Source organism: Pogona vitticeps, chromosome 2 (genome assembly GCF_051106095.1).
Source record: "Pogona vitticeps strain Pit_001003342236 chromosome 2, PviZW2.1, whole genome shotgun sequence".
NCBI classification, from domain to species: domain Eukaryota; kingdom Metazoa; phylum Chordata; class Lepidosauria; order Squamata; family Agamidae; genus Pogona; species Pogona vitticeps.
The window spans coordinates 170,350,400-170,376,257 of record NC_135784.1 but is presented as its reverse complement, the minus strand read 5'-3'; the positions used below and the strand labels follow the sequence as shown (position 1 = coordinate 170,376,257).

Sequence of the window (25,858 nt, the reverse complement as noted above, 5' to 3'; positions counted from 1 at the left end):
TTTCTTCACTCCTTTTCCATTAACCTGCTTGGAGAACGGGGAGTATGTAAAATATTCAGAAAACTAAACCGCAATGGCCAAGAGAGCATGACTCCAAGGCAGCTCACCCATACATTGCCCACAGAAGGTTTCAGGTTCATGCCCTGGCTTTTCCAGCTAAAAAAGGATAAAGTGATAGATGGTAGGAAGCAGTCTGTCTTTGTGAGAGAAACTCAGCCAAGGCTCAGCAAGCAGCCATGAGTTTTGTGTACTAATAGTCTGAGTATGTTTAAGGCAGCTTCCCATGAAACTGTTGGGGAAGATGGGCAAGTACTTATAGGTCACAGAAGTTGGGCTCTTGGGGCTTGCTTCACTTCGCTACTGTGGCATAGAATCTGCACTGCCTCTGACTTTTAACCGTGGAGATGAGCAGTCCTTGGAGGGATTTCAGATTATTGGGATGCATGGAGGGGAGAGAACAGTCTGGACTGCAAGGTCTTAAGATACCTCCCTCTCACTGCCTTTCTTCAGATCAGCACACTTGCCCTTCGGACCGTTTCAAGTGTGAGAACAACCGCTGCATCCCCAACCGTTGGCTGTGTGATGGGGACAATGATTGTGGGAACAATGAAGATGAGTCTAATTCTACCTGCTCAGGTGAAGGTCTCTTATACTCTGTTCACCAGTCATATGATTATCCTGCCAAGGACCTTGCCCTTCCAAGGGACTCCTGTCTTCACAGCAGCCTTGTGACATACTTGCTTGAATGTTGTGTGGGCTGGTAGACAGAAGTAGGGCAAGATGTTTTGCTGCCTGCGGTGAAGGTTGAGATAGTGTTGCTTCTCTGTTCCATGTAGAGAAGTCAACTGGACTGGGAGTTGAATGCTCTTACCGCTATGGCAATGAGATGAGGTCCTACTCCATCACCCTTGAGGGCAGCAAACTAATTTAAGAAATGCAAGACAGACTGTATGGAATGCATAGCTTTATCCTACAAAGGAAGAGATTTGCTCCGGGTCTTGTGAGGAATAGCTGCAGGGAGTCAATTGCTGCCCTCAGTGCCTGTCACCTGAGGCATTCGCCAAATAGTAGGGCCAGTCCTGCCTATAGAGAATTGTTTGAAGTATTCCATACTTTTTAACATTTCTGGTCTGTGTCTGAAGCATTCAGAAAACTTCTAGTTTGATTTTCGACCCTGTCGTTAGACCTCCAGCTCTCAGCTGGACAGTGGTAGGGATGCTGTTCATTTCTTCAGCCGACATAGCCCTTGTTGGCCACTTTCTTCCACCAATGACAACTTTCCCGTTTACTATAATCATCTGTCAGTTTTTCATACCAATGTTTACTTAATTCTATTATTGAGATGACACAGGAGAGGGGCCAGTTCTGTGGCTAAAATTATTCCTATTGTTGACCGCTGTTCACCCAGCTCGTACCTGCCCGGCCAACCAGTTCTCCTGTGCCAGCGGCCGTTGTATACCTCTCTCCTGGACCTGTGACTTGGATGATGATTGTGGGGACCGTTCTGATGAGTCAGCCTCATGTGGTGAGTTATGGGATATGCCCATGTGTACTACATTCAGAGCTTCTTTGTTGGATTTGTGTTTATTTTGACAATCCTGGCTACATGTACCAGGATTGGTACCAGCTAAGCTACCCAGACCTGAGAGACTGGAATGGGTGGAAAGTGTAGCCTACCGCCAGCTCTCCTTATAGTATAGCTTGCCTTGTCATCATGCAACACTCTCCAGTCTTTTGCTGCCTGCTGTCAGAAACGGCTCTTAAGGGCCAAAAAGGTTGCTCAAACGAGCCTTAAAGTAGTTGCCAGATAACATAGCGTCCTGTTTTTGGCAGCTAAACCCTGACAGTGCTGTCCTTGTTTTCTCTCTGCAGCCTACCCAACTTGTTTTCCTCTCACCCAGTTCACTTGCCACAATGGCCGGTGCATCAACATAAACTGGAGATGCGACAATGGTAAGGGTCACATTTCTGAGTGGTATCCAGCTGGCTTGGTTGGACTGATAAGGTCAGAGGCAAGGGGAGGTTTGATGTGATGGGGAGGGACAGCATACTTGGGAATGGTCAGCTTGGACTTCTTTGCCTACTTCTGCCATCTCTGCATGGTGCCATCCTCTTGGCTTTCTCCTGCTGCTTGTTCATCCCGTGTATACAGGATGGGGGAGAGCTTACCTTGTTGCCAGTATCTGGAAGGCTATGATTTTTTTCTATGCTTCCTCAGGTCAAGGTTTGGGTAAGGCAACATGGATGTTGGGTCTTCCCTTTGGGGTGACATCTCCTTGGTCTTACCATCCTGACCTTCTGCCAGGGTCAGCGTTGCCAATGTAAGCCAGTCAAGGTTTAAGTAGGAGTGGGCTGTGTATCAGGTTCACCTTTGGGCCTCTGGTGCTCATTCATTATATTATAGACTTAATGTACTCTGCATTGTAGATTTTTGAAAATTCACTCTTCCCCAAAGCTTCTGAAGACAAAGAAAAGATGTTGTAGGTAGAGATAGGATAGACTTTGTACCCAGTGCTTTTTCTTTCAAAAATGTAGCCAATCAGTTTTGTTTCAAGCTTAGAACCTGAGCAGCAGCATATATACCAGAATCTAAAAAGCACTTCAGAGGGACACACACTGTTTTTTGAGTGCCATGTTGCTGAATTTGGGGAGCAAGTTTGGTGGCACAGCAACATGGTGCAACTAGGGTACACATTTTTCCTGCAGATCTCTAGAAGGTGCTCACCTTTACATTAGTTGATCCAAGCACTGAAAGGAAGGCTACAGTTTCAGTCCCTGTGAAACTGTAGAATGGAACAGTCTTTCCATGTTTCTCCTTACCATTCAGTAAGTGAAATGGCTACCCTGCTTGCTTCTCACATTCATGCCAAACTGTGATTTAGCAAACCCTTGCATTATAGTACCATTATTTTAACAAAGCAGGATTTATTTCCAACCACAATTCTTAGTTTATATGTAACAGCAAACCAGAAATTTGGGAAGGAAAAACAGATGAAGCAGTGGTTCTTCCACTCCCCGCTGTGTTTGTGTGTGTGGAGAGTGCAGAGTAGTTGTACCAAAGGCTTTGTTCAGACTAGTAAAGTCTGATGTACATATTACTGAACTAGGAGTGACTGTTCTCTGTGAAGCTCAGAATTAATCATACACAGGCTTATTGACTCTGATTCTTAGCTGTAATGGCTTCAGATTTGCTATTTAAATATAAGCTTAAAAATTCAAGGAAGACTCCCATTCTCCCCCTTCCTCCAGGATGCCATCCTCACTTTGCTTTAAAGTTTGGGTGATGTGGGGCAGGAACTCTTGTTCACTGCATGTAATTCCCACTCACCATGCAATTATGTTGGTGCTTTCTCCATGCCCCTCCATCCTCCATACTGTATCCTTAGCATGCCTGTTTGCCTCTGCTTTTGTGTTTTATTTTTCCTTTTCCATGTAGACCTTTTGTAGTTGTGTGTGTGTGTGCGTGGTGTTCACTGTGCCCACTCTCCTGTCTTCTCTGGTTGGTTTGTGTTTCAGAAAAAGATTGTGGGGATGGCTCTGACGAAAAGAATTGTCCAAAAGCTACCGGTTAGTGCATAGATCAACATGCACCTCAATCCCTGTCCCTGACCCCAACCCGTTTCTGTTCTCTAAAAGAATCGTCCCTTGTCTTCACAATTCCATTGTCTGCAGGATGACTTGAAACACAACTGAACAATTCTTTGCTTTGGTTTTCCTTGACTCTGATAAATGTCATCAGGGGTACCCCTTTCTGAATTTGAGAGAAGCAGTATGGGGGAAGGGTGGCTGCTTTTTGCGTTGGCTGCTAGTGTTCAGATCTGTTTGGAGGGAACTGGAGTTGTCAGGTCCTGTGCTCCTTATGTGCGCCATTGCTCTTCCTGTAGCTTAGGTTACAAAAGTTTCCGTGACTTAAGGGTGGTGGTTTCTGATTCAGTTGTGCAGCTCAATCCTGTGTGCCTTGAACTTGGAAGAAAGTCCCACTTTGTTCAGGGACACTCCTTTCTATGCCACTGTGTGAATAGAACAGCCTCCATAGCTTCCTAAGGTCGGGCACTAGAGAGGTAGGGATAAGCAGTGTCTCATGTGGGGTAGGCTACCTCTCTCAGATAGGGACAGCTTCTCTCACTATGATTCACAGTTCAATCCTAACTGTGCTTTCTTTGAGTATCAAGTGTACCTAGGGTTGCAGTTTTATAGAGGTGAAACCATTTGGGCACGCCTTTCATTAATTTAGGGGTGTGGTGATGCTGTGGGTTAAACCGCAGAAGCCTCTGTGCTGCGAGGTCAGAAGACCAGCAGTCCTTAGATCGAATCCACACAACGGAGTGAGCTCCCGTCGCTTGTCCCAGCTCCTGCCAACCTAGCAGTTCAAAAGCATGTAAAAATGCAAGTAGATAAATAGGTATCACCTTGGTGGGAAGGTAACAGCATTCCGTGTCTAGTTGTACTGACCACGTGACCACAGAAACTATCTACGGATAAAACACTGGCTCTACGGCTTGGATACAGCGATGAGCACTGCGCCCTAGAGTGAGACTAAATGTCAAGGGGAACCTTTATCTTTATCTTCATTAGTTTTGTGTCAAAATTCAACAATGGTTCAGTGCCGTTTGGGAATCAGGAGCTAGGGATCGCCCACAATATTGTGTTACCTCAAGCGATGAGCAGAAGGGCACACATTCCCTGTTCCATGTGCAGAAGCTGACCAGATTCCTTGTTGAATATCAACTTCAGTGACGGGTCAGCATTTTCTATTTTGGGGGTGCCCGCAAGCACTGCTGGGTCTTCCAAGAGAGGAGAAAGTTAAAGGGTTCGGAAGGAAAGAGTGTGTGGCTGCAGCCCTCCAGCATCTGCCATGTGAGATGCCACGCTCTGTCTAATGGTAGGGCCAGTCCTGTCATGGACCATGGACTTTCTGGTTCCAAAACTTGAGATGCTTTATTAGAAGGGGAGAAAGAACCAGGGTTGCTTCTTGTTGCAGCCTTGTCATTCATAGCAAATAATAGGGAGAGATCCCGTGAAGCCCTGTAGAAAAATATTCAGCCACCTTTTTGGCCTTTCAAAAATTTTCATCATAAACTGCCCCCCCTTCTTTTGAAGTGCATCTTTCAAAACAAGAGAGCTTGAAACCTGAGGCTTGGAATGAAGCCCATAAAACTCAGGGGACTCTTTTACATAATGATGTCTAGAATTTCACTGGGGAAGGGTAGTAGTGTAGCTGTGAAATGTAGTCTAGAAAAGTAGATGGTGGCAAAATAAAGTTGCTTGGGCGAGGGGGAAATAGCAGGACATGCTCCTGCCCTCATCGTGTCAGTATAAATGGCAATGCATGCATCAGGTCAGTCCTGCTGACAAGCATCACTGGAAGAGGGAGGATGATCATGACTGTATGTCTCCCATCACCTGCTCCAGCATTTGGAGGGTAAGCCTTTGGGGGGGGAGGAAAGCTGGAGCAGTAATTGAGAGGGTCAAAGCCAAAGGAGGCTTTAGCTGTAGGAACTGATTTATTTGTCACTAGTTTTGCTACCGGGAGAAGAAAATCCAATGATGCAAAAGGTGTAAGCAATAGGAAGCTGGCTCAAGAGCTCAGAGAGTCAGATGTCAAGCTGCAGAGCTAGAGATTGGAGTTTGATTCTCCACTTTACGCCCCACAAGAGCCCACCTGTGTAACCTGGGGCAATCTGCACAGCCTCAGAGCACCCCAGAATAATCACTTCAGAGTACTCTGTTCTTAGAAAACTCTGGAACAGCTCGCCATAAATGTGAATTGATTTGATGGCACATATTTATTATTAAATACAGTAGTACCTCGGTTTGTGAACGCCTCAGTTTACGTAATTTTCAGTTTACAAACCAAAGTCCATAAGAAATAAAGCCCTGATTTACATTGTTCTCTTTCCTTCCTTCCTTCCTTCCTTCCTTCCTTCCTTCCTTTTTCTTTCTTTCTTTTTTCTTTCTTTCTTTCTTTATTTTGCACTACGAAAGGGTTTTCTCAGGGGGCATTGCGCCTATACCGCTGCTCCTTTCATAGCACAATTGGCATTCCGGTTTGCGAATTTTCCGTACTACATAACGTCGCGTAGAACAGATCTGTTTCGCAAACCAAGGTACTACTTTAGCAGTAGCTTGATTCAGCAGTTTGAAGCTAAACTCACTGAGGAAAGGCTGGTCTTATGAAAAAGCTGAGGAGTCTTCGCAGACTTCAGAAGCAGCTCCAACATCCTGAATTAGAAGTGGTCAGAACTGCACACATGAATACACATGCATGCACGCACACATACACACACACACATGCATTGATGTACATGTTCACATACTCACACATCTACAAACCATTTGGGGACCAAGAACTGCACAAATGCCACTGATAGGGTCACTGGTGTGATATTTGCCCTCTCACTTCACCCACTCCTCTTTCCCCCATGGTGCATGAGGTGATCTATGCAGTTTCTGTGTTTTCATTTTCATTCTTATTCTTATTGTTAAAATACTTATTATTGCCTTTTTAGTTGCTAGAACTCTCATGATGGTGGGGGGTGGTGGTGGAGCATGTCTGGCTAGAGCATGCATGGAGTAGGCGGGTGCAGTCAAGCAAACCTCCTGGGGCAGGAATGCAGGCCTGAGCCCTTCCATTCAATGGCTGGTCCTTTGTTGAAAGATCCAGTGGCATTCTACCAGCTGGAGGAATCTGCATATAACTCTGGAGTGGGTTGGAAGGAAAGGCGCGCGGGGGGGGGGGGGGGGGGGGCTAGCATCTGCTCTGGCTTAGACTCTAGCTGTCTCTGACCACCTTCTTTTCTTCCTGCCTGCAGACAATGACTGCGGAGACAACAGTGATGAAGCCGGTTGCAGCCATTCCTGCTCTAGCAACCAGTTCAAATGCAACAGTGGACGCTGTATCCCTGTGCATTGGACCTGTGATGGCGACAATGACTGTGGGGACTACAGCGATGAGACCCATGCCAACTGTACCAACCAAGGTGAGAGGCTGATAAAGGCTATGCAACATTCCCATTCTTCTTTCCATTAGCACTTTTTAAAAAACAAATATTCTGCACAGGGAATTCTTTATTTCTCCCTCCCAAATCAACATGACTTCCTGACACCTGTTGATTTGTATGTATATTTATGCCTTTTCCCTATTTCCCTCTTTCCCCTTGAATACGATATTTGAGGCTTTTGTGGTGTGCACATTTTTCTTTCAGAGTTCAACATCTACCTGGTTTAACTAGTGTTTGAGGAAAGTGAAAAATAAGTGGGTGGTAGCATGGATTGTTTGAAGAGCAGGAAGCCATGGGCAGAAGCTGACTGGTAAATGTCAGAAACTGTGAAAATAAGGATGGAGAAGATTTGGCCTTCCAGATATTTTGGTGCACAGAAGGCCCAGCCCGTGTGGCCTAAAGAATGATAGGACCTATACTCCAAAATTGGTGTAAAACAGCAAAAACATTGCTTTCCTGGACTGGACCCTTTTATGATCAGTTTCTCTGTGCTCTGAACACTTTGCTTCTTGCAAATAGGACTCAATACAGCAGAGCTGAACTTTCTGTCAATTTTGTTTAGAAAATTGTGCTACATTCCCACCCCCCTCACCTTTGCCTTTAAAGTATTATTGAACTGAAATAAATATAAGCCATCTTTCTTGACTGCATCCACCTAAGCTACATACAATCAGAAAAATTCAGTAATAGTTTAGTGAATCTTGACCAATAAGCCTCATCTTTTAAAAACCATTCAAAACAGGTACAGTTTCAGATGCTCATGAGATACTTCAACTAAAGAGGGGAGGGTGACAGCACATGTTTTGTGTTTTAAATGTTATTTCTTTAATACTGTGAGCCATCTTGAGTCCACTCATTAGGAGAAAGGTGACCTATACATGAGACAGACAGACAAAGAAACAAATGTACATATGTTTTCGATTATTCGATAAAGTAGAGAGCTGCACTGAAATTGCAGTCTCTGCCGCCTAACAAACAGATACTAATGGTAAACAAGTGAGTAGGTTCTCTGATGCTGCTCTGGAAGCATATATAGGTTCTTATGGATGCAGGCAGCCAGTGTTTTGAGTGTCTTCCTTTTCTTCTTTGTGGCCTCTGTGAATGCACACTGATGGCTTAATTCTGCCCATGCACAGAGCTCTCAGAAGATTCCAGAGCTAAGCGAAAACGCTAGGACTGCCCCAGTAGCCCGTTCGTCCTAGCGTTTACCTCCGTTCCAATTTTTCCGCTGCATTGAGAGGTCTCTCGTCGGAGCTCTCTAGCTAGGACCTTGGAATTTCTGTGTCGTTTGACACCTACAAGAGAGCAAGTCACAGTTATTTGTTTGTTTTTCCCCTTCCCTCCCCACTGGTTTATGGCCCCTAAAGTCTCTTTTAAGAGCTGTGTTTCGTGTCGCAAGAAGTTTCCAACAACAGACTGACAGAATCTGTGCTTAATCTGTTTGGGCGAATCTCATCAGCCTCACTCTTGCGTACACTGTAAAACTTTCACCAAGCAAGCCCTCAAACTTAGAGAACAGTGCTTGAGGATGGCTCTCTGGCAAAAGTCTCTTGAGCCACCAGAAATGGAGTCTGCCACACCTCCTTTAAAATCTTCGGCTTCACCTAGGGCATCTCCTTCCCGTCAGACTAAAACATCCAAGCCCAAAGCCTCAACTGCTTCTAAAGTTAAAGTGAAACCCTCAGCCGCGAAACAACCAAAAGCCAAGTTGCCTTTGCACAAGAAGCCGGCTTCCTGTTCTGAGCCTGGCTCAGCTGAAATTATTAATGTGGCTACTCCGGTTCAGGAGGAGCCATCCTTCCCGTTGGTACCAAGAGAGGCAAGAGATCACCTTCGCCACCCTGCCTCCCTACAAAACCGTCTAAACGCCATAGGACTACCGTGACTTTCCTCCACCTTTTCCCTAGGTAAGCTTGGTATTCACCCATTAGTGTGCATTCACAGAGGCCATGAAGAAGAAAGAGAGGTTACTTACCTGTAACTCTGGTTCTTCGAGTGGTCCTCTGTGAATTCACACTTCCCGCCCGTCCTCCCCTCTTCTGTCACGTCTGTCTCTGTCCTGAGGCGCAGCGGAATTGAGGAACTGAGGTAACCGCTAGGACAAGCGGGCCACGTGGGCTATGGGGGCGGTCCTAGCATTTTCTCTTAGCTCTGGAATCTTCCGAGACCTCTGCGCATGTGCAGAATTAACCCATTAATGTGAATTCACAGAGGACCACTTGAAGAACCAGAGTTACAGGTAAGTAACCTCTCTTTCTCATTCTGTAGAGTTTGCTGAGACTTCAGAGAGCAACAAGGATAAACGTGGCTTCCACTTGCGCTTGCCAGAGCATCACCTCCTTGCCAGAGCATCATGCTAGCTTCCTTTGTCCACCCACCTTAACAGTATCGCCATGCTGTCCAGAATTGGTCTCTAGCTCTCTCTGAGCCCTTTGCATGCAACCTCTTTCTTGTTCCATTCCCAGCCACACGCCCACCTGGAGGCTGCCATACCGATGAGTTCCAGTGCCGGCTGGATGCCCTCTGCATTCCCATGCGTTGGCATTGTGATGGCGATACTGACTGCATGGATTCCAGTGATGAAAAGAACTGTGAGGGTGTCACTCATGTCTGTGACCCAAATGTTAAATTTGGTTGCAAAGATTCTGGTAAGTGCATTGCATTGGAGGGATGGGAGTGTAAAGATTTCCTTGGCTCTAAGGCCCTACTGAGCTCTAATGTAAAGATTCCGATGTTCCCTTTTGCACCTTGGGAGCAAGGCAGGAGGAATACATCCTTGTTGGTTCTACTGATCAGGATCAGAATTCAAGCATGTAAACCATAGCCAGTTTGCTCACAAGGTGCTGTGTGCTATTCTTGGTCCTTCCTCAATGGCCATTGGTGGAGATTGGTTTGACCTCTTGACCTTTGGTATATATAGTATTTCTCAGGGTTTGGTCTTGTCTCACGTCCTGTTTATCACTTAGACGGAGTGGGGGGGATTTCTCTGGAAATTTGAGATGCACTGTCCCAAATATGAGGATGACATAACAGCTCCATCTCTTTCTCTCATCCATTATCAGTGAAATTGTTGCTGCTCTGAATCAGTGCCTGAAGGAGTAGGGAGCTGGGAGCTGGATGCAGACTAGTAAACAGAATCCTAAGCCAGATGAGAAAAGAGATGCATCTGGTCAAGAAACAGGATTCTGGAATGGGAATAGTCATTTTTTCCTCTCTTAAAGAATCCATCTGACATGTAGAAGATGCTTCTGAAGTTGTTTTGGACATCAGAGTTCAGTTTTTAGCCATAGCTAGGAATGTTTTTCCCCAGATTAAACTGGTGCACCAGTTGCATCTGTCCCTGCTGAGGTCAGCCTTGGACATCATGGCATATGCCTTAGTTGGATTATCACTATATGCTCTACATGCAATTACATCAAGAGAATACTGCTTGGAAACTGTAGTTGGCTCAAAATAAATAAGTGAGGATGCTGTTGGCATTCGCTGAAAGGATCATGTTGTACCTATTTTGCAAGGCTGCACTGTTGTTCTTTTTTCCCTGGAACACAGTTCAAAGTGGTTGTGATCATCTCTAGAGTTGTCAGTATCTTTAGCCGAGGATAACTTAGGAATTGTTTCCTAGGGGTCAAGTTAATACAAAATGTGTTGCTAGTTTAGCTTGTGTTGACACAAGAAGGCACTTTAAAGCTCCACAATATTTTTTTTTTTGCCTTCAGTAAAGAGTGAAGTTCCCTTCCAGGTCTCTGTAATTCATCTAAAATATTTTCACTGTCCTTTCTGTTTGAAAAGCAAAGCATAGTGATACACTATGCACAACTGGACTGGACATTTGTTAAGACACACACCAAAAAAAACATTTAGTGGTTCATACTCTTCCAGTAGCAACCATCATAGTTTATATAATTGGATAAGTTGAACAATTTTGTAGGAAAATGGGGAATTTTTAAAATAAAAAAAATGGTCAGGCAAGAGCTCAGAAAGAGTACCACCAATTGTCTTGTGAGTGAGAAGAATGTAACAGTTCTGTGTTAATATTGTTGAGTTTTGGGTAGTTTTTACAGCAAAAAGTGGAGCAGTTTTAGACAATAGTTAAAAAACAGTATTTATTGGCAAAATTCTGTCCTCAGAAACTTGACAGGAACCCATGGTAACATTGGTGGGGGAAAGAATCATTTAGTCAGTTAAAGATCATAACAGAGAGAACTCTTCATGATCTCTGTTAAACTGGTACTAACTGACAGGCAGCAGGAAACTGACTGGAAAGCAAACTGACTGACATCAAAAATGCCCCAGGGAGGAAAAAGTTAAGCTTCCTAGTGGCAGAGTGGAAAGAGAGTAGTGGATTGGTTACTTGAAACAAAAATTAGCATACTAGGTTGTGCTCTCTCTCTCTCTCTCTCATTGTTCTCTGAGATGATGCTGTGACAATTCTAGCTCTGGTGGCAATTAGTGCCTGGACTTCAAAGTCACAGGCATGATATTGATGCCCTCCTGGGGTACTTTGATTTGGAATAATTCATTTTACAAGTTTTGTAGACATGTTGGTAACATCTTGCGTTAGCAATGCTAACTTTAACATATTTTCTAGCCCGCTGCATCAGCAAAGCGTGGGTATGTGATGGAGACAATGATTGCGAGGACAACTCTGATGAGGAGAATTGTGAATCGTTGGTGTGCAAGCCACCCTCACACACCTGTGCCAACAACACATCTATTTGCCTTCCCCCTGAGAAGCTGTGTGATGGCAACGATGACTGCGGGGATGGATCTGATGAAGGGAAGCTATGCGGTAAGTGTGGTGGGGCAGGGAGGAGAACTGGTTTGCCTGGATCTGTTCCTCCCTGGTTTGAAAGGGAGTGAGATGAGTAATCTGCAGAAGCCAAGGCGACCAGCTCATAGGGCCATTTCCTGCAGGCAAGAAGTCATCGGTCATCAGTCCAGATCGGGTTGCTCTAAGAATCACTGGGCCCTGGATGGGGTGGTGTAAAATTGGCAGGGCTTCTGAAGATGCTTCTGTGTTGGGTGTGCAAGATACCTGGATTACAGCAACAACATAACTTGAGTCAACCCTTGCAGTGAAGATGCCCATGCTGGGAGTTCAGATCTTCATGTTGACAGTAGCTCTCAGAATCCAAAGGGGCTGCATTTGTTAGCCAGGGACTGGAAACTCCGAGTCAGTGGTTCTTTCCTGGGTTTGAAGTTTGCATGGTTCTGCATGTGCCTGCTTCATTAGTGATAGCTTGGGAAACACTTGAGCCGTGGCCAGATCTCCCCTAATGATTCTCTGTGGTGTCCTTCATTGCAGACCTCTGTGCTCTCAACAACGGAGGCTGTAGCCACAACTGTACAGTAGCCCCTGGTGAAGGCATTGCATGCTCCTGCCCTCTGGGTATGGAGCTGGGTGCCGACAACAAGACCTGCCAGATCCAGAGCTATTGTGCCAAGCACCTCAAGTGCAGTCAAAAGTGTGAGCAGGACAAATACAATGTGAAGTGCTCCTGCTATGAGGGATGGATGCTGGAACCTGATGGCGAGAGCTGCCGCAGCATGGGTACGTATACGGTGGGGCTTGTGGATCAGCATCAGACCTATTCAGGACGTTACTGGGAATTCCTTGGACATAAGGGATAAGTCAAGAGGTGACAAGCTGAGATCTCAGCACAGTTCCCTATGACAGATTTAAGAGTATTCACACAAGCATCCTTTGTCCTGTAATATGGAAGGATGATTGCTTCCTAGCTACACCACCATAGTCACCGCTTTATCTGTGCAGCCGTCTTCACTTAGGGCTTCTCCGAGTCCAGAATCAGTTATAAAACAGATGCCATTTACTCATCAGAGCATATTTTCACTTCCTCAGACAAGTCTGTACCCCCAGTTCTTTTACTGGGATAATATGTCATCATGTCCCCCTTCCTCTCAGAATGTTCTGCCTCTTCTCTTTGTGAGTTGCTGCTTAATATTACACTTCTAGGCAGGAGAATTAGGACGTCAGTTCCTTTTGAAATTCACTTGGTTTCCTGCCAGGGTTTCTGATTTGAAAAGGCATCACGTGGAACTTTGGGCTGATCTCAAGGCAGCAGTCCAAAGTAAGGCTGCTCTGTGCCTCCCAGTTCACTTCCACGGAAGACTAGAGTGATTTTTCTTCCATCCCTTGTTCTGGATTTTAAAAGGTAGCAGACTCGGGGGCTTACTTAGGTGCATACACAGTGGGCCTTCCGGGACTGACCCAGAGACTTATGTGGCAAATAGTCAAGAATTGAGAAGACTTAAGCCACTGAAAATGCCCTCTCTTGGGTCCTTACTAATGTCCCTGCGATGGTGGTGGGACTGAGAGAAGGCCTTCTCCTGAAGATATCAGAGGCTGTGGGGAATTATATGCAGCATATTAACATGGATATGTTGTAATAAGAAAAAGGTAGAAGGTAGCATTTGTCTTGGTGTCTGGTGGGGTTGTTTGTGGAGCCTTCCCTGCAGAACGTGTCTTGTCTCCCAGAAAGGTATAATAAAATGCATCGTGCATCCCCCCCCCCCCGTAACAGTAGCTGCAGTAAACAGCTGCCTTCCAACACGGGGGCCTCTGTTGACCAGGGAAACACTGTCAGGTCTGGATGAAAAGAGATAGAAAAGGGCCTAGAACCCTTGAAGCTATTTTACATGCGGGAAGGGTAGCAGGTCTCTCCAAGGTTCTTGCCTCTCTCGCACTCTCTCTTTCTTTTTTCTTTCTTTCTTTTTTTGAGGAAAGAAAAAGAAAAAAGGGTGTCAGGGGAACCCACAGTTTGTTATTCCAGCAGCCAAAAAACACGGCAGTGTCTCTGTCCTTTAGGGACGTGCTCTCCTTTTGCCCTGTTGTTGCAATTGGCAGATGTAAGAAAGGCTGCTCTGTTTCCAGTTCCCCCAGGGAGGAATAGAACTGGGAACAGGGGAGGCTGGGTAGGGCAGATTTTAAAGTTATGCGTGTTCTTCCGCTGCAGCAAGCCTTATATATTTATACTTTTTCTTACATATAAACAGATGCTGAGACCAAAGCAGCACTTCAAGGTTTTTCTTGAGGGATACAGTTAACCACTTATCCCTTGTTATATTTAAAACAATTAAAAAATACTAACGAAATGAGCTGCATCCCCTTTTAAAAAATAAAATCCTGCAGGGTTTAGAACTTAATAGGCCAACTTGAAATGGAAGGTTTTTATATGCCAGTGGAAGAACTATAAGGAGGTGGCCAACCTAGTCTCATGAGGCAGGAAGTTCCGTAAATTGGACACAGGCGTTGAAAGTGTCCTCTCTTGCTTCCTTACTAAATGTGCCGGCATTGGTGGTGGGACCAAGAGGAGGCCTTCCTCTGAAGATCTCAGAGACCATGGGGATTATACGGGACTACTCTTTTCAGTAGCCTGGATCCAAGCTGTATAGGGCTTTATAGGTCAAAATCAGCACTTTGAATTGGGCCTGGAAACAGACTGGCTGTCAGTGAAGTTGTAGGATCAGGGAAGTTATATGGTCCCTATAACTGGTGCCAGACAGCAGTTTGACTGTGGAATTTAGAACCAGCCGAAGTTTCTGAACTGTCTTCAAAATCAGCCCCAGGTAAAGTGCATTATAGTAATCTATAATGTGTTCCCCATTAGAACACATGATGGATACCTATAATCCTGATCTGCTTTATGGTTGACTAGGAGCAGCTTTATCTTGCTGGGATTAAGTTTCAAAGTCTTAAATTTCACCCCAAAAAGTGAGGGGGAAAAGGAAAGGATCTATGTTGGATGTGCCCAGGGGATTTGACAGAGGAGTGATGAAAGAAAGGTTGAACAAAAGAAACATAGAAAGCCTGAAACGTCCATGTCCTCTTTTGTTGACACGAGAGGCTCTTTTTTGGGGCATCACTGAAAGAAGAAAACATTTTTAAAAGCCTTTTTTTTTGTTTTTCCTCTTTTGTTTACAACACAGTAATTCCCATCCCTGGCCAGAATCTCCCATCCTGCACAGCCACGGACTGTGCTGAGATACAGGCTCATAAGTTGTAATACAGAAATTACCTTTTCCAAGCTCGGATTCATACAGCATAGCTATGGGCATGAGGGAAGGAACAGCAAATCCTTGTGTATATTTATGTTCATATTAAAGATAATATCTAATGTTGCAGTGATTTCTAATAAATTGAGTGCTTGGTATGCATTGAAGAGAGCAAGGATGAAGCAAAAAAAGACGACTGCCTATAAGAAACTTTTGATCTCTTATAGATTCAGAACCCTTTCTTGTGTTAAGTTTCTTTTAGCATTCAAGTAGTTTCAGATGTTCCGAAGCTTGAAGGCTTGTGAAAAGGTAATAGCACCAACAATTATGCCCCTCACTTAATTTTCCAGACCCCTTTAAGCCTTTTATTATCTTCTCCAACCGCCATGAGATCCGGCGCATTGATCTGAACAAGGGAGATTACAGTGTCTTAGTACCTGGTTTGCGCAACACGATTGCCCTGGACTTCCATCTGAATCAGAGCTCCCTCTACTGGACGGATGTAGTAGAAGACAAGATCTATCGAGGGAAGTTGCATGAGAATGGAGGTGAGTGACCAATGTGTCTAAGAAGCCTTCGTGTTATCTTTGAATTCTCAGAATAATTTCTGGCATTCTGGAGTGTGGTTTGCTCAGTCCATAATTTGGCTTCATCAAGGAAGGGAATGTCTCTGAACTGGCGAATATTGCTTCTAAAGAAAAAAAAAGCTTGCTGCTTATATACCGCCCCATAGCACTTCAAGCACTCTCTGGACGATTTATAAGTTAATTATGCAGGCTTCACATTGCCCCCCCCCCCCCAGCGAGCTGGGTACTCATTTTACCGACCTCGGAAGGATAGAAGGCTGAGCTAACCTTGAGCCGGCTACCTGGGACTGAACCCCAGGTCGTGAGCAAAGTTTTGGCTGCAGTACAGCAGTTTAACCACTGTGCCACGAGGCTCCTGCTACCTTGGCAGTTCACTCTATAATTGCTGCTCTTCGTTTATTTGTGGTTTGATGTTTGTTTTTACAAAAAATCTAAAACTTAGAACCTGTTGTCATTATTGTGGCCTAATTTACGGTTATTAAACGGAACAGAACATGGTAGCAGAAAATGTGGAGCCGAGGAAGTACGTGTGTGGCCTTTTAGAGCTACTGTGCATTTGATTAGAAGCTTCTGCATCTGGTGGTTTCTTCCTCATCGCAGCTGATGAATTGCCTGTAATTACTCAGTTCCTTTTCCTTTGGTTGATGGGTGTGTCTGTGTTAATTGCTAGGGCGACATCATTATATTTTCTCTTTTTAATTCTGAAGGAAGAAATACGTGTAATGAATCACTGATGCCATCTAGGAAGCAGCAGAGGGTTAGGGTGTCTAATTTTCTCTTGCCGGCTGCTTTTCTGCTCCTGGCAACCATAACTCTTCCTCTCCTCATATGCTGCCCACTTCCTTTTGTATGCAAAGGAGGGAAAACAAGCCTGCCAAACCCTGTTTGTTAGGGGGAATAATGTTTTTGGAAGATGACTTGGAGCAGAAATGTGGAAGGCAATGGAAAAGTTAACTGTCCCTTGGCATTTCTGTGCACAGAATCTCCATGCCCTGTGTTGCTTCTTTAAGAAATCAATATAAAGAAACTTGGCTGTGAGGGTTCTGTGGCCTGCGCAGTACTAGAGGTCTTCCTGAACTTAACTCTGTCCCTAATTTCAGTCATCTGTTGCTGAAACCCAATTGGATCTAGCATTCCAGCAAGTTTAGAAGTACTGCCAGGTGTCTTGGAACCTTTCTACCCACAGTTTTGTGCCTGAATACTCCAAGAACCTTTAATCGGGGGGGGGGGGGAATGCTTGTGCCTCTGCAGATGATGGTGGACTGCAATGGCTGTCGTTCCTCACCCTAGGCTATACTGTAGAGGGTTGGTGGGAGAAGTACAACAATGTGCACCCATTTTAATTGATATCCTCTTTGTTCTCTCCATCATGTAATCAGGTGATTTTACTTTATCAAGGCAACTCTAATTTCAGATAGTTGAATATCTAGATTACCATTCTGCTTCCCATCATTGATGGTTTGGGATTTGAGAGCTTGTTAAGGCCAAGACCACCCTCCAACATTTCCAGTCATTGTTGTTCACTCTGTGTCTCCAATCCAGAGGCTGGAAGTACTACTACTACTACTACTACTACTACTACTACTACTACTACTACTACTACTACTACTACTACTACTATTAACAACAACAACAACAACAACAACAACAACAACAACAATAATTATAATTATAATTATATATTTTAACTACCATTCCCAGAATGGTTAGGGGATTCTCTGAGAAGTAGTTTAAAAAAGTAGCTTTTCCAGTTTCATTAATTTTCTGCTACATCGTTTGTGTCACAGTTCTGGTTTGTTTCCATAGCGGCCTTGTTTCTAAATTATTGTACATCTGAACACAACCTTGTGAGCTCCATGCTCAGACAACAAAATGCCATCAGAAGAGTGATTGCAGAGATCTTGCAATCTAAGATGAGTTTCCAGTAATCCTCTAGAAAACTGAATAAATAAATAAACAGGTGACAGACTGAACCCCAGCAATGACAGAAGAAATACTCTTGGGGACAATTAGATTAAGATTTCCAATCTGTAGCAGCTGTTTAACTTGAGACACAGCAGGCCTTCGTCTCAATCAGACATTATCCTTAGACAAGGCAAGTAGGTGTATTACCAAGTGTCTAGTAAGACCAACCTCTTCTTAATTAGGTACTTCATAAAAGAAAAATTGCCAGCCCCATCTTGATCTTCAGATCTCATGGAAGTGGTTGTCAAAAGAGCTCCTCAAAGTCCCACAAAATCGTGTTCTTAAGGACCGTTTTGAACAAGTGCTCCAGTGCATTCTTCCCCATTGTAGTGAGGTAGGAAAGAGAGTAGTGATGATGTCCTTCTTCCCTTGTCACTACTCCATTCTTCAGCCCTGTTTTGTTCCTGGGAGTCACAAAATCTAGTCATTATTCCGTTACATCTGTTAATCGCAGATATCTCTGATGGCATGGCATAATCCAGCAGCAATGTGGATATTTTTTTTCCTTTGGCCTTAGCATTTCTTACCTTTAAAAAAAAAAGGCAAAAGATATCTTATTTTTCCTTTTGGAATGGCTGCCCTCTTTCTCTGTTGATGTTCAGCATATATGAAATTGTCATGACAGATGGAAGACTCTCATGAGGAATCGTAAAATAATGGAGTTAGAAGGGGCCCATAAGGCCATCAAGTCACCTCCTGCTCAATGCAGGAATCCAAATAGCAGATGGTTGTCTAATTTTCTAACTGAAAACGGCTCCAGCATTGGAGTGCTTACCACTTCGTACGGTAAATTGTTCCATTGTTGTAGTGTTCTAACATTAAGTTTTTCCTGATATTCAGTCAAATCTGGCTTTCTGTTGGTTGAGCCCATTATTATGTGTTCTGCAGTCTGAGGTGATTGAGAACAGATCCTGCCCTGCTCTGTATGATGATCTTCTAAATATTTGAAGAATGCCATTATATCTCCCCTCCGTCTTTTCCCAAGCCTGATCATGGCTAGATATTTCAGTCTTTCTTCATAGGGCTTGGTTTCCAGTCACCCAACCATCCTTGTTGTCGTCCTCTGAACTTGTTCCAGTTTGTCGGCATCCTTCTTAAAGTATGGTGAACTGGACACAATACTTAAGATGGGTCATAACTAATGCGGAGTAGAGGAGAACTAGCGATTCACAGGATTTGAAAACTATATTTCTGTTAATGATGCCTAACATAGCATTTGTCTTTCTTGCAGCCGCATCACATTGTTGGTTCATATTCAGTTTGTGGTCTACAATTCCAAAATCCTTCTCAGTCATAGCATTACTGAGCCATGTATTCCCTATCTTGTAATTGTGCATTTGTTTTTGTTTTTTGTAGAACTTTGCACTTATCCCTGTTAAATGTCATTCTTTGGTTTTCAGCTCAGTGCTCTATCAAGATCTTTTTGAATTTTGTTCCTGTCTTCCAGGGCATTAGCTATTTCACCCAATTTTGTGTCATCTGAGAATTTGATAAGCATTCCTTGCACCTTATCATCCAAGTCATTAATAAAATATTAAAGAGCGCTGGGCCCAGGACTGAATCTTGTGTTACCCCCCCCCCTTGTTACCTCCTCTCAATTTGAGCAGGAGTCATTGATAAGCACTTTCTGAATACAATTCTGTAACCAGCTGTATATCCACTTGACAATTATTCTACCTTGCCCATATCTAGTTAGCTTGTTGATCAGAATATCATGAGGCACTTTATCAAAGACTTCGCTGAATTCAAGATACATTACGTCTACAGCATTCTTCCCTCTACCAGGGAGGTTACCTGATCAGAAAATAAGATTTGTTCTTGGCAGGATTTGTTATTGACAAATCTATGCCAGCTTTTAGTCACTGCATTGTTTCCAAGGTGCTTGCAGAATGACCACTTTGTAATCTGCTCCAGAATTTCCCCTGGGATCGATGTCAGGCTGATTGGTCCTAGTTTCCTCCTTTTTACCCTTTTTGAAGACAGGGACAATATTAGGGAGAGGGGAAATTAGGAAGAGAGCTAGGGATGGGAAGAAACTCCTCTGCATGAGCCAAGTCCCCTCCCTCCTTTCACATGTTTCTGCCTTGCCAGCCTCAAAAGCAGTAGCATTCAGTCTTCTGTTAATGATACCTTCTTTCTCTTCAATGTTGATCCTTATGTTGGAGTTAATTAGCATTCCTGGAGCTCTCTAATGGTAATTACAGCCTGGCAGCTGCTCCAACAAAGAGTGGTGACTAACCTGATTAGTGCCTCCCAAAGACTGAGATTCCCAGATATATGGAGACCTTGAGTGATGGTAGGATACAAAGGTGTATCTGGGGTTGGTCTGGATATTAGAAATAAGCATTCTTTCTTCTCATGCATTTGGCTATGGCTTTCCAGAAGGATTCAGAGTCCACAAGCTTTTGCTAAGGTTTCTGTGTTCTTAATAGCCCTATCTGAAATTGAGTCTTAACTTTCTACAAATCTTTTATTTTCTGATTATAGATTGTAAAATGCCCAAGGCTAAGATCCCTCTGTTAGTGTTTAGAATTTAGAAGATGGCGCCCAAATAGGAGCTGTTTGACCTCATTCTGGTGTCATATTTGTTGGGCAACCTAAGGACTTACATGCCATGTTTTAATTCTTCATTGTGGTGTATCGAAAGAATAACCAAATGCCTCTGAGGAGTCTGTGTGTACATGTGCATGTGTGCCATGTAACACTGTAGTCTTAATTAAATTGGGAATGGATACCCTTAACAAGGAGAAACCCCACTTTTACTTTGTGGTGAGACATTTAGAAGAGTGAAAACGCTTGGACAAATTCTTCAGTATGCCCCAATAATATAGCTGGTGTAAAAAGCTTCATCTAGGTTGGTTTTTGGTTTTTGTGTTCAGAGAAATGCATTTCATTGGTATTATACCAATTGCACTGACTTCTGATTTGTTTCTGATTCAAAGTCCTTTTTTTGCACTGTAGCTCACAGAGTCCTTCAGCCAGGTTGGCCAGAGGATTCTGAGTGTTGTAATAATCTTTGCTATCGTGTTTTCCAAGCTTGGGAATATAAAAGAATGATGGGGAGGGAGAGGGCAGACATGTGCTGTTTTGCTTGGATCTGAGAAGATTTTTGAATACTCATTGCCTTGAAGCTGGAAATGAGTCACATTTCCATACTGTGCAACAGATTTTTTTCGTCTTCCTCTCATCTTTGGTCAAACAATTTTTGCAGGGTTTCCATTTTTAAACGACATCTGAACCTACCAAATTTGATTGCCTGAGCCAAAAGTGAGAACCGCACACTCACCATTGACAGCTGCTCTTATTAAGATTTCCTTGCCTAGCGAGGGGCATGATTCTTTGCCAATCTGTACTTTGAAGCACAGCCCTAAACTTTTCCTAATAGTCTGACTTCTCAGCACCAAACGTGAAACAATCCTGGCTAGGAAAGGATGGCATGAGAAATTAAGAGAAATTGAACCCAGCAGGGAAAGTGCAGGTCATGAGCAAGGAACATTTGACAAAAGCAGTATGGCTAAGGTACTGAAGCATATGTGCAGATCAGTGGCAAAGATAAGCACTGGGAAAGAGTGACCATAATCCTAGTGTAACTGAATAAACCATGGCAGTGGACTGCTATGTATTAGTGAGTACCCTTCCACTACAGTCCTATATGGTGCCTTTGATAACTTAAGGGGGAAGCAGAAGGTAGCCAATGAATGACTCACTGAAGGGCTGCTTCTAAGTTGCAGATTGCTGGAACTCTAGCAGAAGATGTTAGACTTGGCCAGTGTAGAACCCTGCAGGCCAGGATCCAAATGAGTCTCCATATTCTAGCTCCCTGCACCACTCTGAGCCCACCAAAAGTATCCGGGGGGGGGGCAAGTGTCATTTCCACTCCTGGAAGCCTTCGGGAGGTGGAATTCTCCTATGAAACAAGGCCCCCTCCGTGCCTTCTCTTAAATTCCACCCAGTCCTCCAAAGTGGCATGTTTGAAGCTAGAATATGCCTCTAATTGTTTTAGACAGGTGACAGCCATCTGGAGTGGTAATGGCAGGGAAAATTGGACTCTTTGAGTCCCTGGAGCTTGCTGAGTCTCAAATGAGGCAGACCTTGAGTGATTAAGCAAGAGACATTGTGTATCCTCAAGGGTAGATTCAGTGTAGAATATAGATTCAGAATCATGCAACACAGATCAGTTTATCTTCTTAATCCAGGTAGGCACTTTTGCTTTGTCCATTTAAAAAAATGTCAGTGAATCATAAGAGTTGTAGCAAGAAGCTGAGAAAATGTAAGATTGAATTCAGCTGCCTTCCAGGGCTTGCTCATCTGCAGTACTTTGCTTTAAGCAAGCTTATTTCTTCCTTTGATCTCAAAGAGTGGGACATGCATCTATATAAGCTGCAAGACTTTGCATCCATGCTGTACAAACTGATGGAAGATCAGCATCTGACAGCAAACTATTGCTGTGCCATGATTTAACAGTGATCAACAATGTCACTATTTAGATGGTATTTTGAAATGCTGCAAATCCTTTGTAACCTTACACGTGCCCTTGACCTGTTCCCCCCCATTGTGAGTGATGGCCACTTGATGTAGTGCAACCACTGTGTTGCTTCAATGGTGGTGTCTAGGTATAAAAACAGGAAGAAAATTTATTTATTATTTGCAAAAATGCCATTTCTTGCTCCTGGAGACCTTTAGAAGCATTTTTTTCTGTAAAAAAAAAAATTTGGGGGTGCCGATCCCCCTGAAAGACATTCCCAGCTTCCCATCTAGAACCGGAAGTAGGATTCCTAAAGCTATATTTTTCTCAGGGTGTTGGTTTCAGAGCGCTTTCACAATCCTTAGTGGGCTCTGGGTGTGTGACATCAGCCACTTTGACATTCCCAAATTGCCTGCTCCTGCTTTTTGAATACTCAATGTCTGTTCATGTGAGGTCCTGTAAGAGACTGTGCCCTTGACTGGAACACTATTAGCTACTGTATATATAAGTAAGAGAACAAGAGTCTTTGTCGATATGGGCCCTGGGCTGTTTGTTGAGAAGGTTAGTTTAGATAGCAGAGGTGTGAACAGTGGTTTCAACCATGAAGATGGATCTTAACTGTTTTAGCTCTCTCTGTTGTAGTGGATTTCTTCTATTCCTGTTGTTTTTCTCACAGCCCTGACCAGCTTTGAGGTTGTGATCCAGTATGGTTTGGCCACCCCCGAGGGACTTGCTGTGGATTGGATTGCTGGCAACATCTACTGGGTGGAGAGCAACTTGGACCAGATTGAGGTGGCAAGGCTGAACGGGACCATGCGGAGTACTTTGCTGGCTGGAGACATTGAACACCCTCGTGCTATTGCTCTGGATCCCCGATGCGGGTACGATGAGGAGAAGATGCTGAGAGGCACTGTTAATGTTCTTGGAAATGGGAAGGTGGGGATCAGGAAGAATAAGTAGCTCTCCTCCTCCTTCTGGTCCCATTTGTTACTCTTCCCCAGCTTGGTCAACTAACCCTATGCAAAATGCTCCCTTTTCAGAGATGTCTTGGCAATTCATTAGCCTAGTTTCATTGCCTTGTGCCAGAGGGAGCTGAGACAGGGTGAACCATTTGGCTGCTAAGGGAATTTAAAAGAGGGCCAGATCGGGGAGCTGCAAAAGAATGGAATGTTTGCAGTAGCCAGGGCACTCTATAGAGCCAGCCATCCTGACCTGTCCTTTCTAAACAGTGAAAGCAAGTTTCTGGCTCTTAGGGCTCCAGGGTTGCTTTTCCACTTGTACTCATAGTATCTGATATAATCTTAAAAGCCACAGGGAGGGGCACAGATTTAGGGCTTTGTAACTCATGCACTTGTGTGTCTCTCAAGGGCAGGAAGCAATTCGGACACTCTTTTTACTCAAAAAATGGATGTTCATGAAAACCTCACCAGTGCTGAGGCTTTCTCCATCTCCCTCCCCGGGTTGGCTCTCTTCTCCACAGGAAGCATATCATTTTTCTCTGCTGAAAGCAGGCCACCAAAGAGCATTGTGGGATAACCCTGTATAATTTGTCCGAACATGGCTTTCTTGATGGTGGCTGGAAGGAAGAGTGGTGTACTTCGCCCTCTTAGACTGCATGAACACTGCAGGGATAAGGCAGAGCCCTTTAAAGGGTCCCCTGCAGGGTTACCTCATGTTGTTTTCCTTTATTAATATAAAGGTAGTCTTAGATTCAGGATCTAACCCTAATAACTGCAGATACAATAGGACGTCTCCTGACAGGTGGTTAATCTCGCAAGTGGTGCATACTGTGGAGAGCTTAGCTGCCGCTGCGTTCTCGAAGCCGTTTAAGGTCTCACCATGCAACTGAATATGAGTTTTTCCCCATCTCACCTCTCACGTGCCTACACCTTCTCTTTTCCTCCCAGGATCCTGTTCTGGACAGACTGGGACGCTAGCTTGCCCCGAATTGAGGCCGCTTCCATGAGTGGCGAAGGCCGGCGTGTCATCCATAAAGAAACCGGCTCAGGCGGCTGGCCTAATGGACTTACAGTTGACTACCTAGAGAAGCGAATTCTGTGGATTGATGCCAGGTGTGTAGCTGGCCTTCTCTAAAGGTCCTGAAATTCAGACTTTTGGGTAGTCATTTTGATGAGCAGACATTTGTTGTAAAAAATCAAACAACAAAAAAACCTGAGTTGTCTTAGAATGTTCTAATAACTGGTACTTTTTTTTAAATGGGGAAAAAAATTCTGCCCTCTACTGTCGTTTCTGCTGGCTAATATGATTCCAAACACCGTTGTCCTTCCGCAACTGTTGCATCTCGTCATTTCTTATATCAGTTACATGGATGATTCTGTTGCATAGGCCCCATGATGTTACCTAGTTATTCGGCTTGGCCTGTTACCTGAGGGTGAAAATGAGGGGAAATGGAGTGCGGAAAATGCCAGAACAATCTAAATAAGTTGACATTTTCACATTGTGTGCCATACATTTATTGGGAAATTGGAAACATATTCTCCTTAGACAGCTAAAAATGTTCTTACATCTGTCTGGAATAGAGAAGGGCATGAGCCACCAAACCGGGCAGTTCGTGCCAGTTCACTTCTTGTCCCGGGTGCTGCCTCTGAGTGGGGGCCCACTGGGGGAGGCAGTGAGGGAGTGTGCCAAAGATATGCGTGGATGAGAAACAAGCTGGCAGGAACTGCCGTTTTGTGCCCATCTCGCATCAGGAATAGTTCCATTTTCACTTTGCTTTTTATGACTGGTGACAATTTTTAAGAGAGAAGGAAATAACAGTCACCAGAAGCATATATGTGTGTGAGAGAGAGAGACGTTCCACCCAGTGTTCCCTGTTTGTTTTCCCCAAACCAAGGTTCACTCTGGCGATGTTTTCTCTTTCATTCACTGCCACCAGTGGATATCTCTTATCCACACTTGCCCAATATTTGAATCAGACACTTGCTGCCAACATAACTTGTTTATTTAGATTGAACTTGAATCACAGATTTTTTGATCATTGTATAGAATCACTTACTAAAAGTTCTTATCTTTGGTTATACATTCACTTCTTCATTTCTCTTATTGATTTATTCACTTTGAACAACATTAATAATATCAGTTCTCCCTAGTTCTCTGACTATCTGTCTTGACTATTCAATTTCTCTCCTCCACACTCGCATTCTCTCTTTCAACTTCTTTTTCCTCCTAACTTCCATTCCAACTGCCTCCAACTGCCTCCCTGACTCCGCCCCTCCTGTCCTCTCTTCGGCTCCTGCACTTGAGCTTCAGCTGTGATTGACAGGAGTGACGTGGGCATTCCCTCACAGTGTGTTTGAATATAAATGTCCTGGACCACAGTGACATACATTCAGTGCTTGATTCAATGATGATGGTGATTTTTCTATCTATACTAGATAATTAAGCCTATTATCTTTGTTAACTATAGTTAGTTACTTTACATAAATAATATATTGTTTTATAAAATCAAAAAGAGTGCTAAAGTGATTTGCTGGAAATAAAATACAATGTCTAAAATACTTTATTTATTTATTTATTTATTTATTTATTTATTTATTTATTTACTTACTTACTTACTTACTTACTTACTTACTTACTTACTTACTTACTTACTTACTTACTTACTTACTTACTTATTTGATTTGATTTATACCCCCCCATCTGGTCTACTCGACCACTCTAGGTAGCTTCCAGTATAGGATAAAACAATGAAACACAAGAACATTACATAATCATTTGATACAGTTATAATAAAATAGAGTGAGAATAAAATAAGAAGGAATAGAAAAGAAATCAGGTATTGACTGGAGGGAAGGCCTGGATGTACA

At 43.8% G+C, this 25,858-nt stretch overlaps 1 protein-coding gene across 9 annotated transcripts in view; it reads left to right on the top strand.

The window, feature by feature from the left end:
• Window positions 1–25,858, top strand: part of LRP1 (LDL receptor related protein 1) — a 447,517-nt gene that overhangs the window by 311,893 nt on the left and 109,766 nt on the right. For all 9 annotated transcript variants that reach the window (XM_020778743.3, XM_072991220.2, XM_072991217.2 and 6 more), the window contains 10 exons: window positions 511–636; window positions 1,409–1,525; window positions 1,873–1,953; window positions 6,813–6,980; window positions 9,467–9,649; window positions 11,590–11,790; window positions 12,307–12,552; window positions 15,365–15,562; window positions 22,708–22,912; window positions 23,939–24,103. In XM_020778743.3, the coding sequence (XP_020634402.3) occupies window positions 511–636; window positions 1,409–1,525; window positions 1,873–1,953; window positions 6,813–6,980; window positions 9,467–9,649; window positions 11,590–11,790; window positions 12,307–12,552; window positions 15,365–15,562; window positions 22,708–22,912; window positions 23,939–24,103 (1,690 nt within the window). The remainder of the gene's footprint in view (window positions 1–510; window positions 637–1,408; window positions 1,526–1,872; window positions 1,954–6,812; window positions 6,981–9,466; window positions 9,650–11,589; window positions 11,791–12,306; window positions 12,553–15,364; window positions 15,563–22,707; window positions 22,913–23,938; window positions 24,104–25,858) is intronic.